Source organism: Brachyhypopomus gauderio, chromosome 13, assembly GCF_052324685.1.
Source record: "Brachyhypopomus gauderio isolate BG-103 chromosome 13, BGAUD_0.2, whole genome shotgun sequence".
NCBI classification, from domain to species: domain Eukaryota; kingdom Metazoa; phylum Chordata; class Actinopteri; order Gymnotiformes; family Hypopomidae; genus Brachyhypopomus; species Brachyhypopomus gauderio.
In genome coordinates, this window is record NC_135223.1 from 17,885,282 (window position 1) to 17,901,580 (window position 16,299).

The window sequence follows — 16,299 nt, forward strand, 5'->3', positions numbered from 1 at the left end:
TTTACATTTATAGTGAAACTAAATGAAGGGGCCACAGTGTCTTCTAGCGATTAAACTCCGCCATTACGTTGACTGGAGAAATACTGCCCCTGTGGATGTGCTATGCTCATACAAGTGGCTTGTAGTCGTTTTTGTAAATGTATTTAAATTCACTTATTTGTCATTTTGTAGTCACTGTACAAAGAAGGACAAACGTAGATAAATCCGTTATCATGCTAGTCACTGCAAAAGCTGCATAAACGCTTCCACAGACGGGCGCTAACCTAAACTACTGAGACCCAACCAAGTCTTTCCTGTGTCGCACCTGATTCTCTACCAGCGTGTGTGTTTGTGAGCCCTTGTACAGTCGTCATATGTCGTGCTGTATGTCCGCCCCAGCGTTAATTATTCAGTCCCAAGCAAGTGTCGTCTACATGTTTTGTAGGCCGGGCTGCAGGTGTACCGTAGAGGTGAGCTGTGGGGCGATAACCACCCTCCACCGGGGCTTCAGTATCGGAACTGTTCGCGGACGCACGGCTCGTCTTAAAGTTGTTCCGGAAACGCTAACGTCAAAGGCGGCGAACAAATGAGCAGTTTTTAACGGGAATGCGTCGACTTCCCTCGTTTGAATGTTAAAGCGACTTCTTGTAAACCGCCTGCCTTCGTCATGACCTCCACAGACAGCGACCGCTGGGGAGAGTGTATGGATGTGGCCGTCCAGATAGCACGCAAAGCGGGCAAGGTAGTAGCATCGACACCCTGCCACCTCCACCGTGCACATCATGCTCCCTTACGGCCGTTACGGGGATGTTGTGGGCTGTTTCCTACTCCTTCCTCAGCTAACCGCTCGCTAACGCCCCAGTAACTCCGCTGAGACTACTAAGCTTTGTAGAAATGTGGTGTAATTGGATATATAGTTGCGTTTCGCGATGTCTGAATCCACATTGCATAGCCCGTTATGTAATATTATAATGAGCGCGTATTTAAAGCAGAGATGCTTCACTTGGAGGGCATGGTGGAAATGTGAAGGCTTTATGTTTTATAAAATTTGGCATTACAATTCTAACATCGTTCTCGGAGATGTTTGTGATCCTAGTCTGAAAAATAAGTCGCTTCAGACGCAAATCCTATTGCAGTGAGTTGTTACACGAGATAAGGCTGTACAATTGACCTTTTCCTTCTTCCTGTTGATATAAATAACCCGTATACTTCCACTGATGCATCCAGAGTAAACAGTAACATCACGAGGATCAAAATGAACTAAACAGAGCTAAAGGTCTAGAATTATTTAATATGAAGTGGGAATCTTGATAACTGTTTTGTAGTTTTGTTCTTTTTAGTTTTAGGGGTTTTTATCTTAGAATATTTCTATTAATGGCTTAGCCATTGGAACAGCAGCACTGCACAGGTCAAGGTTGAGATATTTCCTTGTTTTAATGACAACCTCTGATAAAGCCCCTGATCGTTGAGCAAAGATGTGTTTTAGAGCAGAAAAAGCGTTAAACTATGTTTCAGAGCACCATGTCAGCAATCATCCACCGTGGGCCTGTTGAATGTTTGATAAGGTTTGAACAAGGCCTCATAAATAGTAAGATGTTCTCCTCCAGATGGTCCAAGAGGCTGTTAAACAGGAGAAGCGCGTGAGAAGTAAGAGCACACCCACAGACCTGGTGACGGAGGCTGACCATCAGGTGGAGGAACTCATCATCTCCACCCTCAGGGAGAGATTCCCCTCACACAGGTTTGGACATTACAAATATTTGAGCCTGCAAAATGCTGCTTTCCTTTTTGGTCTGAGAATAATCACCCTGGTAACAACAAATGCAAACATCTCAACAAACCATGAGATTGGGTCTCTTTGAAAGAAGCAGATGAACTGAGGCACATGTTAACCAATCGGCTTATGCATCCTGCTTTAGCTCTTAGAACAGTCAGTAATTGATATTTAAGTAGCCTATCATCACACATGCCACAGATCCTTATTATTTAATTGTCCCCTCATATATGGCATGAGTTTGGAGTGACTACTGTGAAGGGCTCACAACATAGTAATTTATAGACTTAAATGAATCAGGGTTTTTTCTTTGTTTGTTTTTTAGATTTTAACCATTGTCTTTCAGGTTTATTGGTGAGGAATCTTCCGCTGCAGGAGAGAAGTGTATCCTAACAGATAACCCTACATGGATAATAGATCCTATAGATGGCACTTGTAACTTTGTCCATAGGTATGTACTTAGTTCTTATATATATATATATATATATATATATATATATATATATATATATATATATATATATATATATATATATATATATATATAAATTTACCAGAGACATAGCTTAATTTAAAGAATATTTTATTTTCAGTTTCCCCATGGTTGCAGTAAGCATTGGCTTTGCAGTGAATAAAGAGGTAGGGCAATTACAAAACCCCTATAACTTTTAAGCGTTGACAGTGGATATTAACTGCTATTTGCAGCCACTGCTAGTATGTTTTTACCAACTTCCCTAATCATTATGATTACACTGTAGTATGTCTGTATGTTACTTTATGATTTATAATATCTAAAGTGAATTTATCATGTGCATTTTCCCTATCTTCAGCTTGAGCTTGGAGTCATATACCACTGTTTTGATGAAACATTATACACTGGCAGGAAAGGCCACGGGGCATTTTGCAATGGTGTACGACTGCACGTTTCAAAGGAGAAGGGTGGGGACCTGTTTTGGCTTTTTAGCCATTTACCACACATTCTTAGTAAACTGTTTACAATAGTGTAATTCTTCTCAATGATATGCAGGTCTCTTGTCCTTGTGTTAGATGTGTCCAAAGCCCTGATTCTGACTGAAATCGGAGCTAAGAGAGACCCTCACACACTGGATATTTTCTTAGGGAATTTAAAGAAACTTCTGAGTGCGCCTTCCCATGGGTGAGATGCATTTGTTTCTTCATAATGCAGTTTGGTATAAAGTGCATAAGTATTCGGACGCCTTCTCTGTTAGGCGTGCCAGACACGAGGCTTCTCTGCCCCAACACTCTGGAAAGTGACGACCACGCTTACATGGTAGAGTGGATGCAACAATTCTAGGGGGATCCAAGCCTGTTTTGTAGTTTCAGACAGGGCATCAAATAAGCGCTTTCTGGATGTTTTCTGGATCTTCCTCTGTGGATCCTCCTCTGTGCACAGGGTGCGGATCATAGGAAGCTCGACTCTAGCGCTGTGTCTGCTGGCCAGCGGTGCTGCCGAGGGTTACTACCAGTACGGCCTGCACTGCTGGGACATCGCTGCTGCTGCTGTCCTCATCAGAGAGGCCGGCGGATGCGTGATGGACACCACAGGTGAGGGCTCCTTTCACTTCTCCTGCACACCAAGGGATTAAGGGGAACCTTTCACTCTTAACATTTCTCATCATGCTTAACTCAAGCTGGGCCCTTATGACAGTTCAAGATATAATCATAACCTCAAATGTTTTCCAGCATTGTCTATTGTGGATATAGGAATGTCCCAAATGTAACACATCATCAAGTTAATAGTCAACTTCATTTGTAAGGATGTTGAAATTAGTTCATATTACATGATACCTATTTGGTCAGCATTGTTACAGTGCTAGTACATTGCTAATTTACTCATAATCTAATTCTTAATGCCCCGAATTGTCCAATTTAATAACCCCTTTCTAAATGTTTCACATAGTGTCAGGAGTGTAAGTGGATGTGAATCAGTTTATAATAATGGGCAAGAGTGACCGAGCTGGGCTACACATTGCACATGTTAGATTGCCTACCAAAGCACTTATTGCTATTGTTTAGCTGAGGTGTTGAAATAACACCACTAAGCTGCCATTGCCTGTTAAGGTAACCTAAAAATCTGTGATTGGCTGTGCATGCTGAATTTTTTGCCAAACCAATACATTTTATTTAGTGTTTGGATTAATTGTTTCTTTTATTTTGTCTATTATGAAACCATTTGCAGTTTCAATACATGTCCAAGACATTCGATTTTGTGTGTATTTTGAGGAGTTCAGCTATAAAGGCCATGATGCCCTCAGATGTTTTGTGACATACACCAGGGCCTATGTTATTTTCCCCTTTACCAGTGTTTTTATGAATACTTGAGGTTTTTGGAGAGGGAGAGATGGAGAGAGAGAGAGTGAGAGAGAGTGTACATGCTCGCGTGTGTGTGGTGTTTAGTGGAAGGTGGGCAGCAAACTTGTGACACTGCAGGCCAGTTTGTGTGAGGGTACACAAAGAGCCTCTGTTGGAGAGGGCAGTAAGGTCAGGATCATGTGGTCAGTGAATCACTTCCTCTCACTCTGGTGCTGCCCCAAAAAGATGAAGAAACATTTAGGGGAGAGTGAGAGACATGGAGGTAGAGGTTGCTAAAAGGAGCAAACACTCGAGTTCTATGCAAAGATGACATACAAATGTGTTGGGCTGCTGTGACAATTGCACGTGTGTTTGGCTTGATCCGCTTGAACTTTGTGTTGACTAAATCACCCCTCTAAACCAGAGAGGTGCTGCCTGCCCCAGGACTAACCTAGTAGGCATGTGAATGTGCCGCTGCTTAAAAGAACAACCGTAGCACTTTCTATTCAGATAGAACTGTGAAAGACTGTTCCATTGCTGAGGGATGGCAGTACCATGACCTGTGTGTGTGGGGGTGTGTTTGTGTGTAAACGTACTTTTGTCCCAGGGGGTCCCCTTGATCTCATGTCCCGTCGAGTGGTAGCTGCTGGCTCACAAGAGATAGCGGATTACATCGTCCAACAACTCCAGCCAATTAGCTATGGGCGTGATGACCATGACCCCTGACCAAGTGACCTGTCAGGAACCCTCCAACAGCAAATCTCAGCCTTTTTACCTCAGTTCTATGATTCTGCCACTTCCTTTACAATAAAGTTTATGAAATGCCCATAAAGTTTTTTTTTCTTCTTAACATACCAATGGAGATGGCTTAGAATGATGCTTTATATTACAATGTTATTTTTTTCCCTGAGTAAATATATAAACAAATGAAATGTACTACTGTGTTATACATCCACACAGGAGAATTGCTGATCATTGGTAAATATTTTTCCAGCCAGGTGCTGTTATGCAGTATCAATAGCCATTGTATTTCAGGAATTAAACAAGTTCTTTGTAATTTAAGGCTTCACCATATGCAAACTTAACAACAACAAAAATGTAAAGAGACTGGTCAGAACAATAGCACAAATTAGGTGATTGTGAAAGTAAACAATAATGAACATTTATTAAATGTATTTGTTTATGAACACTTGTACGAGTGTCCTTGGTAAATCGTTAAGTGTTGTGCACTGCCATTTATTAGTATAGTACAGTCAGGAGAGTTTAAGGAACTCTATAGTGAATTCCAGTATGATCTGGACATGTCATTTCACCATCATGGGGAGTATTGTGTGGAAGGGAGACGCAGGCTAGACATAGTTCCCCAAAGGCCAAGCTTACCTCTCACCTAAAGACCTCTCACCTGGTTGTTGAGAAGCATCTGGTGGAATCCCACTGCACCCAATGTGGAACTCATGATGGTTGGGATTAATCCTAAATTTGATTCAGTTTACTCTGTAGGAATTCATACCAAACTTGCAGTTTTCCTGTACTATGTGTACTATGTCCATATCTTAATGGCTGTACAGTGTAAATGTGTAGGTCTTATTAATACACTTTGTGGGAGTTATGTGGGTAAATTATCTAGACTAAAGCATCAGAAGACAGTTTTAGGCCTAATTTTACTTGGATTATTTTATTAATCTGGATTAAATCTAGGTCTAGGCCATACTTCCCAAAGGTTGCTTTTAAAAAGAGTTGTTCAACCAAAAAATAAATGTGTATGTGAAAAAGCACTTGTTACATCATTATGCAAAGTTTGATCTTGTATATTAGTACATTTGCCTTTGACTCCATAAAGGATGTCTAGTTTTCCATGAACTCATTTCTCATCACCAAGAAACCTGTTTGTAGTCTATTCTGTTGCATACTTTACTCATTTGGGTCATAAGGTGAAAATTGTATTTCAGAAAACAACCAACAAAGTCTACCTGTTGTTTTAATATTCACATTTCTTTCTATGATTTTCTTATGACTACTATTGTAAGCAACAATTGCTACAATTAAAGGAATGACATTTCTCCTCACCATGCTGGACTTCAGTGTGTTGGATCACTATTCGTCACTAATCTCTTCATACTGAATTGCAAAGATTTTTTTTGTTGTTATTTTGGCTTTGTATTATTATTTTTATAAGCAACTCTATAAATGTAATCAAATCAGTCATTATCTGACTAGCATCCACCATGTTTCCATGGAGTTGAGTAATGAATAAACTTTGAAGGATTTTTGTCGTTTTGTTTACTTAGTGCTGCACTAGTGCACATTCTGAATATGTCCAACTGCTAAGGTCAAAAGGTGAACTAAATTAAACCCACATGCAGCCAGATGAAATGTATCCAGCCCTGCCTTGGTTTGCTATCCATGATCTAGTTACACTTATTAAGCCTATCCCTAACCTAACACTCCCTGTGTGGCTCCCTAAGTTTATTAGCATTTTGGAGAAACACATGTTTGACAAGGGAAGTAGATTTCCAGTAGCAAAGCTGCACCCTTGAAGAGGCATACGGTAGAACTTCTGATCTGCTGCTCTGTACTTTAGTTCCAACACACTTAACTCTGATATTTGTAATATATTGAAAACTGATTCAGTAGTATGCTAATTTGGGATATGTACTGAAGTGCAGGTTGGTAGAATTCCAGATTCCAGTAGCTTTTACATATGGTTGATTAGATTTTTTGAGCAAGTTATCTTCTGAATATTAACCATGTTTTAAATTCAAAACGATAAGTAATACAGTTTTTTTTTCATTGTTAGCTACTTAAATTCAGTGTTAAATGACTAAAAGTAGCTACCAAAGTTACAAAATGTTTGCCCCCAATCTTATACTAAAGAATGAGCATGGCCTGTCTTCCTGTTGTCGGGTGGGTGAAAATGTGAAGGTCACTGTGTAGTTCCTTCTGGACATGTAAGTAAAACACGAAGCAGGATGGGATCATACACGACATAGTTTCAAAAGCCATCCACTTCATTAAAAGTATGTGTGTCCCAAACATCTTTAACATCTTTTTTTTCTTTTTTTTAAATAATGGGCCATGCACTCATCTTAACATTATTTGGTGGAATTGGTTCTATAGTGTAAAAGTTAATGTAACTAGTAAAGATGTGGGTTTATTTCAGACTATGGCTTACTGAATTAGTTATCTTGGAACATTCAATTCCAGTCCAACATGATAGGTTTAGAAAAAGCTGTCTTTACAAGTATCTCATGAATACTGAAATGAATGTGTACTGTTCGATACAAAGCAGATTTAGACGTAAAAAAACAATCTACAATTTTAAGCTCAGTTTTCTACCAGTAGATGGAGCTACCGCCATTAGGTTGCCCAATACAGTCGGCTCACTGATATATTCCGGAAAAAACTCTCTCTCTCACATTTTATTACCCAAGAAAGTATAGAAAGTAAGTTGCAACAAAATGAGTCGGATATAAAAAAAAACACCAAAAATATAAAGAAACACCCATAGTACTATGCATCCACTTTAGCTAATTCAATTTGTACAGATAGATGAGACCATTCGTCATCACTTTGACGATTCTGTTTTTTTATTTTATTATTATTTATTGTTTTATTTATTCAACAGAAACTAGTCAAATTGTGCAGCTCGAGGTTTTAGCCTGCACTCCAACTGCTTTTGGAAAGCAGACCATTTCCAGAGTATCAAAGCACGCCTGCATGCTCCGCGTCTCTGCTGGCTGCAGAGACCATGAGTTTGGAGTTACCTGCTGGAGAAGAACCGTGGGACGCGCCCGCCGCGCCTGTGGGCTCCTCGGGGGAGGAGCGCTCCTCCCTCCAGCTGTAGCTGCTCTACCTCCCGCTCCATCTCATTGGGACCAGACGTCGCCCCTGCGTTTTCTACTTGACTTCTGAATGGCGGAGTCGTTTGTCAGTTACAGGGTGGTCTTTCCAACTTTTCATTCAGGAGGACAAAAGTGTGCGCGGACGAGAACGCGCGTGCAGCTGTTCCAGCGCGCGCGACACACGCGAATTTAACCTCCCTTAAAAGTTAGAATACGGCGAATTAACCTCCCTTAAAAGTTAGAATACGGCGCTCTGAAGCCTCAGCAGATCATTCAGCATGCCACAATTTTGATTGTTGGTGAGGACATTGAAGACGTTTTGAGTTCGTAAGCCTTTTGGACGTTTGCCTTGCACACAGTGACTGGCGCCACTGTTTACTCCTGCCCTAAAGTTATGACTTCCCCTGTCAACAGGTAACGAGAAGGGAAGTTTGCATTCGCTCTAAAATGACATTTTGCCAGCGCACACACTAAACGTCCCGTACACGAGAACCTGTGCAGCAGATGTGTGAGGAGATTTGGATGGTGAAGTTGGAGCAGAAGACGGTAATACGAGCGAAAGGTTGTTTTTCGAGAGTGTGGATTGTCATGAGGACTCGGGGGGACGCACTGGGGTGAAACAGGGATGTGGTAGTGGTCAGTGTGGACCATGTCCGGTTATCTTGGACTTGAGGACTGGACCTGAAGCATTCTGATGAAAATAGACTTCAAAGTTCAACGTAAATTGATCAATCTGAGAGAGACATGGCCTCCGAAGTGGTCTGCGGACTCATCTTCAGATTGCTGCTCCCAGTTTGTCTTGCAGCAGGTAGGTATTTCTCTTGCTTTTTCTTTTTAAATTGTCATATTTTTCTGACGTTAACAAGATAAAACAGACTTGATTGTTGATAGTACAAAGAGAGAAAAATCAAACAGATCTATAATAATATTACCAACAATACCATCAATAATAACAGCGATATTTATTTCTTGTTAATAATGAGCTATATGATTGTACATATAAAACAACTTATAATTTGATAGCAGTTAGGTATACGGCTTATATATAAAAAGAAGCCTGTTTAGCATTATCATGACAGGAAAAGATGTTTTATGACTAGTCAATTCTAATACATTTTGTGTATATGGTATATATGTTTCATATGTAATTAGTGTGCAGTAACTCCAAATTTTAGAAAATATAAGAAATTATAAATTGTTTCGTTATGGTGTTTGTTTGTTTAAACAATGTGCTTTATATGAGCCATAAGTTATATTAGTGGGAATCCATCAGTCATAGAAAACATGCACCATAGATAATTAATTGAACTTTAGGTATTTAATTTAAATTTTAAATGAAATAGTCTCAAACTCATGAGTTGTGTGCCCATTTTTATGTGTATATTCAGTGGCAAAAAATGTCAAATCAACATGAGTTCTTTTATAGAGCTGGAATAACATAAACATTGACTATAAAGTATAAACTACTTGATTAATACCACTAATGAAGATTTTGCGCTAATCATACATTTATCCTATTCATATCATCAGTGACGATTTGTTTGTTTAAGACATAGCGAGTGTACTTCATGTAGTATTGGTGTTGTAGTACTGTTGTGCTAATGGTTAGCATGTGGCATTTTATTTGTTTCTAAACTGTCAACAAACAAATACATTTCACTTTTGCATGCAGTCTAATGAACTCGGGCAACAGCTGCCTTCAGATGCATCGTGAGGGTCAGCTGTGTGTTTTGCTCCTGAGGCAGATATGGACACAAAGCTTAAGCCTCTAATAGGGCTTATGAGAGTCAGGCAGCCTTCAGCAGACCATCACTGGGCCTCTGCAAAACATGAAGGGCTCCCCATATTTGCATGGTGCTTTGCCACAGATGGTTCTCTCTCACTGCATATTTATTATATTAAGAGAGCAACAATTTGCTAACATACCTAAGGGAGCATTCCAGGAATTCCATGGGATCTTCATGAGTGGTAGATAGCATGTAAGCCTCCACAACTTTTGAACATGCGACACACAATCGTGAGTGCAATGTTCAACCATATAGCTGTAAGCCATGCATAATCAGTGCCAAAGATCTTCCTCATGTGCACAGTTAGGTAGCACAGAATAAGTAGTGACTTTTGACAAGACCTCACTGTGTCTGTCCAGGACTGTGAGCACAGTAGGTTATTTTTGTAGCCATTGTTGTAGAGCTGCTGAAGATACAAAGACTCTTTCAGACTTTTTTCCAACTGATGTGTCACCAAATGGTTTGCATGTGTGTCATCAGGATTTTGGGAGTTGTGATTTTATGAGCTTGCCTGGAACTGTTAGTGTCATGTATTATTCACATTTAAAGCACTGACTAAACACTATGCACCAAGACTGCAAAGGAAGGGGCCTTCCTTCTGTTGCTTTAAACACATTCATGAATGTATGTCATATTTAAACTTCCTGACATGCTCAGTTAATGTTGATCATTGTTTCTATATCACATTTCGTGATGTTTTCTTAAAACAGGCTGGGAAGAGAGGGTCCGTGTGGCGCTCTGCAGTGATAGACAGAGCGCAGGGTCGCTGTGTTTGAGCAACACCCTGCTCCTCCAGGCTCTCCCTTCACCGCTCACCCCTCCACCCCTGCGTGGTGGTCCCCACCCTGCCCAGTCCTGTGCCTTCATATTCACACCCATAATTGTCTGAATGTGGTTTCTTGGAAGCAGAAGAATCTCAGCTCCACTCTCTCCCGATAGTGCCAAACATCTCTTCAGCATCTGCAGCACATGACTCATCAGTTTTATCTACGGTCCTTGTTTTTCCAGACTCACTGGTTCTCTGGTAGATCTTCTAGAAACTTCAATAAAAAGTTCCCAAGATTCCCACAACACAAATATCTGGGAGAGTCTCTTTTACAACTGCCTCAGTGACTGTTTATCCATGATGAAAACCTAATAGTGGTAGCTGCAAGATTATATCATGGGGTTTTTCCGAAAAGTTCAAATTGTGAATTTTAGCAAGGAGTAGTCAATAATACAAAGCAGCAGTTGTGCCTTGAAAGGTCATCTAGAGTCATTTTTGTTGATGTTGACTGTGGTTAAACACAATTGAATTTGTTTGAAAATGCTTCTTTTCTAAATATTCAGATTAGCAAGTCCTTAGTTTTTCTGTCTGTGTATACATTTTACCACCCACTCGATACTTACCTTCCATAGGAAATCTCTTCTTAATTCTAACTTTAGTTGATTTTTCCCTCTTATTCACCAAATAAAAGGTTTCTAAATATTATCAGTATGTGTTAAAACTTAGAAGCAAGATTGGTAAACTTGGCCAGACGTCTCTGTGGTCTGTAGGAGTTTACCTTTAAACGTATCGCCTCACAACATGCCACTCTTGTGTGGGAAGACAGTTTGGACGAGTCTTGTTTTGGCTTAACTATTTTATTGCAGGCTTCACTTGAGACAAACATTTTGTTTCCTCTGTCTCAGGATGTATACAGAGCCTATAAACTTTATATAGAGCCTCCCTATAAATTACAGCATGCGTGAATAGAGTGCCAACCTGTACCTTGAAGTGGAAAGGAGAAGCCTCTTAACGCTAACCTGGGGATTCACTCACACAGTCCTGTAAGTAAAAATAAGCTAAATATTTGCGTGAAGTTTTGGAAGCTCTGATTAGATGCTTTATTACTATGAAGCATGCGACAACCCAGTGAACTCCATTCCATCGAGGCCCTTTTAAATGATATAACAGTTCAAATGTGAGAGAAAATGAGAAGGGTGCCTGACTTAGTCTAATCAAATTCTAAAGAGAAAAATATACTATTAGACAAAACCATGATTTACTTGCTGTTCAACAAAATCTGCAAAAAGATTTAAATCTTTTGTGAAATGTAACAAAGAACAGAATTAGCTTTCAAGAAACCTTAAGCATTAAATTACACCATTAGTGAAGATTCCCAGTGGAAGGTCTTTGTTTGGTTAAGATTAGCCTTAATCTGTGTAAACATTGGTTAACTGTAAAATTCACTCACGCCAAGTGACATTAACTGAACTATACATATACAGTATGATTATAAATGGTCCGTTAAAATTTTCAAAACATAATGCACTTTACCAGGGTTACGTGTCTGGTTTTAGGCCATAAACCTTAAATCAGTGTAGTAGGAATTTGACAGTTTAGGAATAAAAAATCAGTAATGTTTATGATTACTAAACTGCAAATCTAAGGATTTTCATATTCTGAAGGTATTACAACAATGTAGAGTGTGCCCGATCAACTCTTATCTGTCATCACTAGGAGAGTCTTAACTCGCTCTCCAGACGTGCCCCAGCAGTAGCTCTGTCCCCGGCTGATGCGCGTGCATGTCTCGTGTTCAGTCGGAAACAACACTCCCCAACAGACGCAGGACTGCAGGACACGATGAGTCAGAGGAGCCGTGAGTTCAGAAGGCACCCCCATTCAAGCTGTTCAGAGTACAGCTGGCAAATGTACCCACCGCATTCAACCCATCAAGGGTTTTGAGTGTTAAACAAGTGACTGAGGGACAAAAGTAGTCAATTTAGTGGAGAGGTTCAAAGGAGCTACAAGAGAGCTTGGGACATGCAAGGATCTGCTAGTTTGGTCTATACTGAAAAGGTCACAAGTGCTTTTGGTGTGCCATGTAAATAAGTGAGGATCAGTCATAGTAATTCACTAAATATGTCAGGGGGAGAAAAACACAGATAGAGTGCTGCTCACAGTCTTTCACTATTTCACATGCTATGTCAAATACATGAGGTCATATTTCTTTTTCTGGGGATGGCTGTGATATGACGAGTGGCTCAGGATCAGATTTTGATCACCCATGTGTTCCTTCTGGGTGTTGCTTTTTCTTCTCCTGCCTCATAGTAGCACTATTCATGTAATTTTATCTTAACTGTTTCCTGTCTGTAATCTGACAGTTCGGTCACTGAAATACACTCCGTCACCTGAAAGCACCTTTTGTGCTCCCCCGTTCTGCCGCACTAAATCCAGCTTTTTTTCTCACCCCAGCAATTAAAGGGAGGTTAGCAGAAACAGGCCAGCTGTAGATCACACCTCCAACAGCTCAGATTCGCCAAGTAAAAACACTGTGCTGCCGTTGCACACATCCGACTTGACTTTCCCTGTGTAGAAATCCCTTTAATGCTTTAAATATCTTTTAGGCATACATGTGTAAAATCCCAGCATGCAATGCAATAAATTGCACAGTTTGTATGATATTATAATTAGTATCTAATAATGCTAATTCTTATTATTCTAGCAGCTTCCTCTACTAAATTTCAGCATGAGCAGCCTCTGTTTGGTCCTGAAGCTTTTCTAGTCCTTTGCATGTAAGTGACAACAGAGACAGTTAGCTGCTGGTTTGCTGGTGGCTCTTGGCTTGTGTCTGCTGTGGCAGCTCATCTTCCTGCTCTCCTCCATACCAGCGCTGGCTGGACGAGATCGGACTGGGAGACGCAGCTGCAAGCCCTCCGTGTTTGTGACACGTGTTAAGTGACGGGAGGACGCTGAAGGTTAACAATTCAGCGCTGTTCCACCATGGAGCTCCACTGAATGATGCCTGAAACCTTTGGTTGCGAAGCTTCCATTCACGGACAAAGCAAACATCACACCAAGCTGGTTGTAGTCACGTTATCTATATACATATCACAGAACGGTAACTGGTACTGAAGTGGATGTTTATTTAAATGAGCAGGGCATGTTTACTGTAGAAGAACATTCTAACTCAGTTGTGGCAGATATGTTTTTGCTGAATTGTCTACAGTTGTTTCAGGAATGAATCAGCAGGGAAGAGCTCTATAATATGGCTGGGCAATTAATCGAAAATGCATTCAGAACCTCTCTCTGACATTTTATTTTTTGGCTTTTAATTATAACGTGTAACATAGGTACTTAATATAAATATAAGACTGTTCAGATATTTTCAGATATTCATTCTTATTTTAAAGGCAATCCTGTTACCTTTAACATAGTTTAGAGCAGGGGTGCTCATTACGTCGATCGCGATCGACCGGTCGATCGCGAAGGAAGTGTCGGTCGATCGCGAAGGAATGTGCGTAGATCGCGTCACATAAAATAGTAGTAGATGAATCGCACATCTGCACTGACGGTTGTATTTTGATTGACATTCACGGTAGCCAATCTGCAATCCACTCAACAAATTACGTACGCCACCCCCACCCCCCCCCCCCCCCTCAACAAATTACGTCCCCCCCCCCCCCCCCGCTCAACAAATTACCTTCGCCGCCACCCCGGTAGATCTTTCTGACTTGGTCACCTTATAAGTAGCTCGCAAGCTGAAAACTGTGGGCACCCCTGGTTTAGAGGTTTGTATGACGTTTCTAAGGCTGCAATTATATATTTGTTAAATACTAAGGATTATTTTGTTAAATACAAGTTATTTTGCTGTCCATGATTATGTTATCCTTCTTGTTATAGTTGCTCATAAACGTTCACTGAATCAGAGACCACAATGAGGCTTCCACACGGATCTGTACCCAAACAGCATGAAACTATAACCCAACATCTTTCTGCATTGTCAGCCAGTTTAAATTTTCCTTTTCACCACAGAAGCAATATTGACACTGAAATCTCATCTTAATAATATACCTTATTGGTCCCTGTGAAATGATACACTTTTATAATCCAGTCACCACCAGTTGGCCTCTTAAGCAGTCAGTGGTATTGGAAGAGAACATTTAAATTATGCTTGTATGATTTTAATAGGTCTATATAATCAAATAATAAAGACTTTGCAAATTTGAAAAAATGTAATGAAGTGGCACAGCTTTGACAGAGCACCTAATGGACAGCCTGGTTTCTGCGTGGTGATTACCACTCCCCTGCTGCTCCTGGATAAGGGTTCTGGTGCAGCATTGATCTCTGCACTCACCTGCAGCTCAACATTCACTTGAGTATTATGTTAACACATTGTTAAAATAGCAGATAATGCAGGAGCCATGTAAAGTGACTGGGAATAAATTAGTGAATAATTCCTGTTTTGGGATCAGTTTAATTCAGTGTATTGAACTCCGTTACAAAGAAAAGGTGCAAAGATGTAGCCCAGTAAGTTATTTTTTATTTTTATTTATTTATTTTTTTTGTATTAACAAAAATGGAATGCAAAGCTGTTTTTTGCAGAAGGAATATTACGTTCTACAGTGTTAAAGAAACCAATTTTGAAAGATAATTTATGAAATTATCTGTGAAAAGGAACCGTGAGTGTGTGGGCATGTATACTAGTGTGAATCTGTGTTTGTAAGCAGAATCAGAAGGGCTTTGCTTTGTGCATACACACACACACACACACACACACACACACACACACACACACAAAAACAATTCCTGCCTGAGGTTTCAGTCCTCTCAACCTCCCATAAATTCCTCAGTGTCAATGAACTGACACATTTATAGTTTACGTTAATATTTAGCTCTTGTATAACTTTTCAATAATTTTTTCGTATTAATATTTTTTGGACATATTTTTGTCAGCATTGGTATTATTTCAAAGTCAACATCATCATATTTGGGTTGGATGTAAATGTTCACATTAGGAATGTTGGAACCTTCTAAGCCAACAGCAAACCAAATAAAAACCTGTAGCTTTAGCCTGAAATATGTCTTTATGTTCAGGTAAGCATGTTTGAAATCACAGCTCACTATTGTCTGCTTAAAAACAAAATGCATTGGCTGATCTGGACTAGTGATCAGCTCACTGAACTGATAAAATACAGTTACAATTAGAAAGGGCAATTTTCTTTTAAACTAGCTGACTAGTTTAAAAGACTAGACTAGGCTTTCTTTCTATATTCACAAAATGCTAGAACGTCATAATGCAAACCGAGCAGCCTGTGTTCATGTGCTGCATGATTTTAATGCTAAATCCTCAACCAAACGATGCCTACTTTTGGATCTGATGGTTAGTGGTCTGTCAATTGTTTCAGATGTTATTGTTGCCTACTTGCCTTTTTGGCTGTATTCTTGGTGAGGTGATTCATCAGTGACCTGTGAGGAGGCCAGGAGGGTGTGAACGCTTCTTCTCACACACTGTCTGCCAGAGCTTTTCCGCACATGAGCCACAGAGACGTGGAACACCACATCGTCTCTGACTCACACAGGAGACTCAAGAGAACCATAGACGCCTACAATGTTGAGCAGGCACTGAAAAGTCAAAAGTCTGAAATTAGCCAAAACACTGGAATTACTTCAATGGCTTTAGCTATGTTTATCACACTAGGTTTTTGGGGCACATTTGACATATAAATGGCTGCAGTATTGTGAAATTATGATGTGTATTCATTGCGCTTCTAATCAATTGCACATGTTGTTGAGAATAAATCGTTTGGCTTGCATGAGTCACAGCCATGCATTACAAAGATTACTACCAGCACTTTGTAT

General features: G+C 40.1%; 2 protein-coding genes across 6 annotated transcripts in view; both read left to right on the forward strand.

The window, feature by feature from the left end:
- The first annotated feature begins 84 nt into the window (after positions 1 to 84).
- On the forward strand, positions 85 to 6,333 carry impa2 (inositol monophosphatase 2). 2 transcript variants are annotated; one of them, XM_076971374.1, is made up of 8 exons: positions 85 to 721; positions 1,587 to 1,720; positions 2,100 to 2,204; positions 2,347 to 2,392; positions 2,584 to 2,692; positions 2,801 to 2,909; positions 3,168 to 3,319; positions 4,674 to 6,333. In XM_076971374.1, the coding sequence occupies exons 1-8, from the start codon at positions 647 to 649 to the stop codon at positions 4,790 to 4,792; spliced, it is 849 nt and encodes a 282-aa protein (XP_076827489.1). In that variant the 5' UTR covers positions 85 to 646; the 3' UTR covers positions 4,793 to 6,333. The 2 variants fall into 2 exon arrangements, with proteins under 2 accessions (XP_076827489.1, XP_076827488.1); XM_076971373.1 differs by having other exon boundaries at positions 85 to 449.
- A 1,676-nt stretch (positions 6,334 to 8,009) lies between these two features.
- piezo2a (piezo-type mechanosensitive ion channel component 2a) overlaps positions 8,010 to 16,299 on the forward strand; it is a 78,589-nt gene continuing 70,299 nt past the window's right edge. For all 4 annotated transcript variants that reach the window (XM_076971375.1, XM_076971376.1, XM_076971377.1 and 1 more), the window contains exon 1: positions 8,010 to 8,716. In XM_076971375.1, coding sequence (XP_076827490.1) covers positions 8,653 to 8,716 — 64 coding nt within the window. In that variant the 5' untranslated portion in view covers positions 8,010 to 8,652. The remainder of the gene's footprint in view (positions 8,717 to 16,299) is intronic.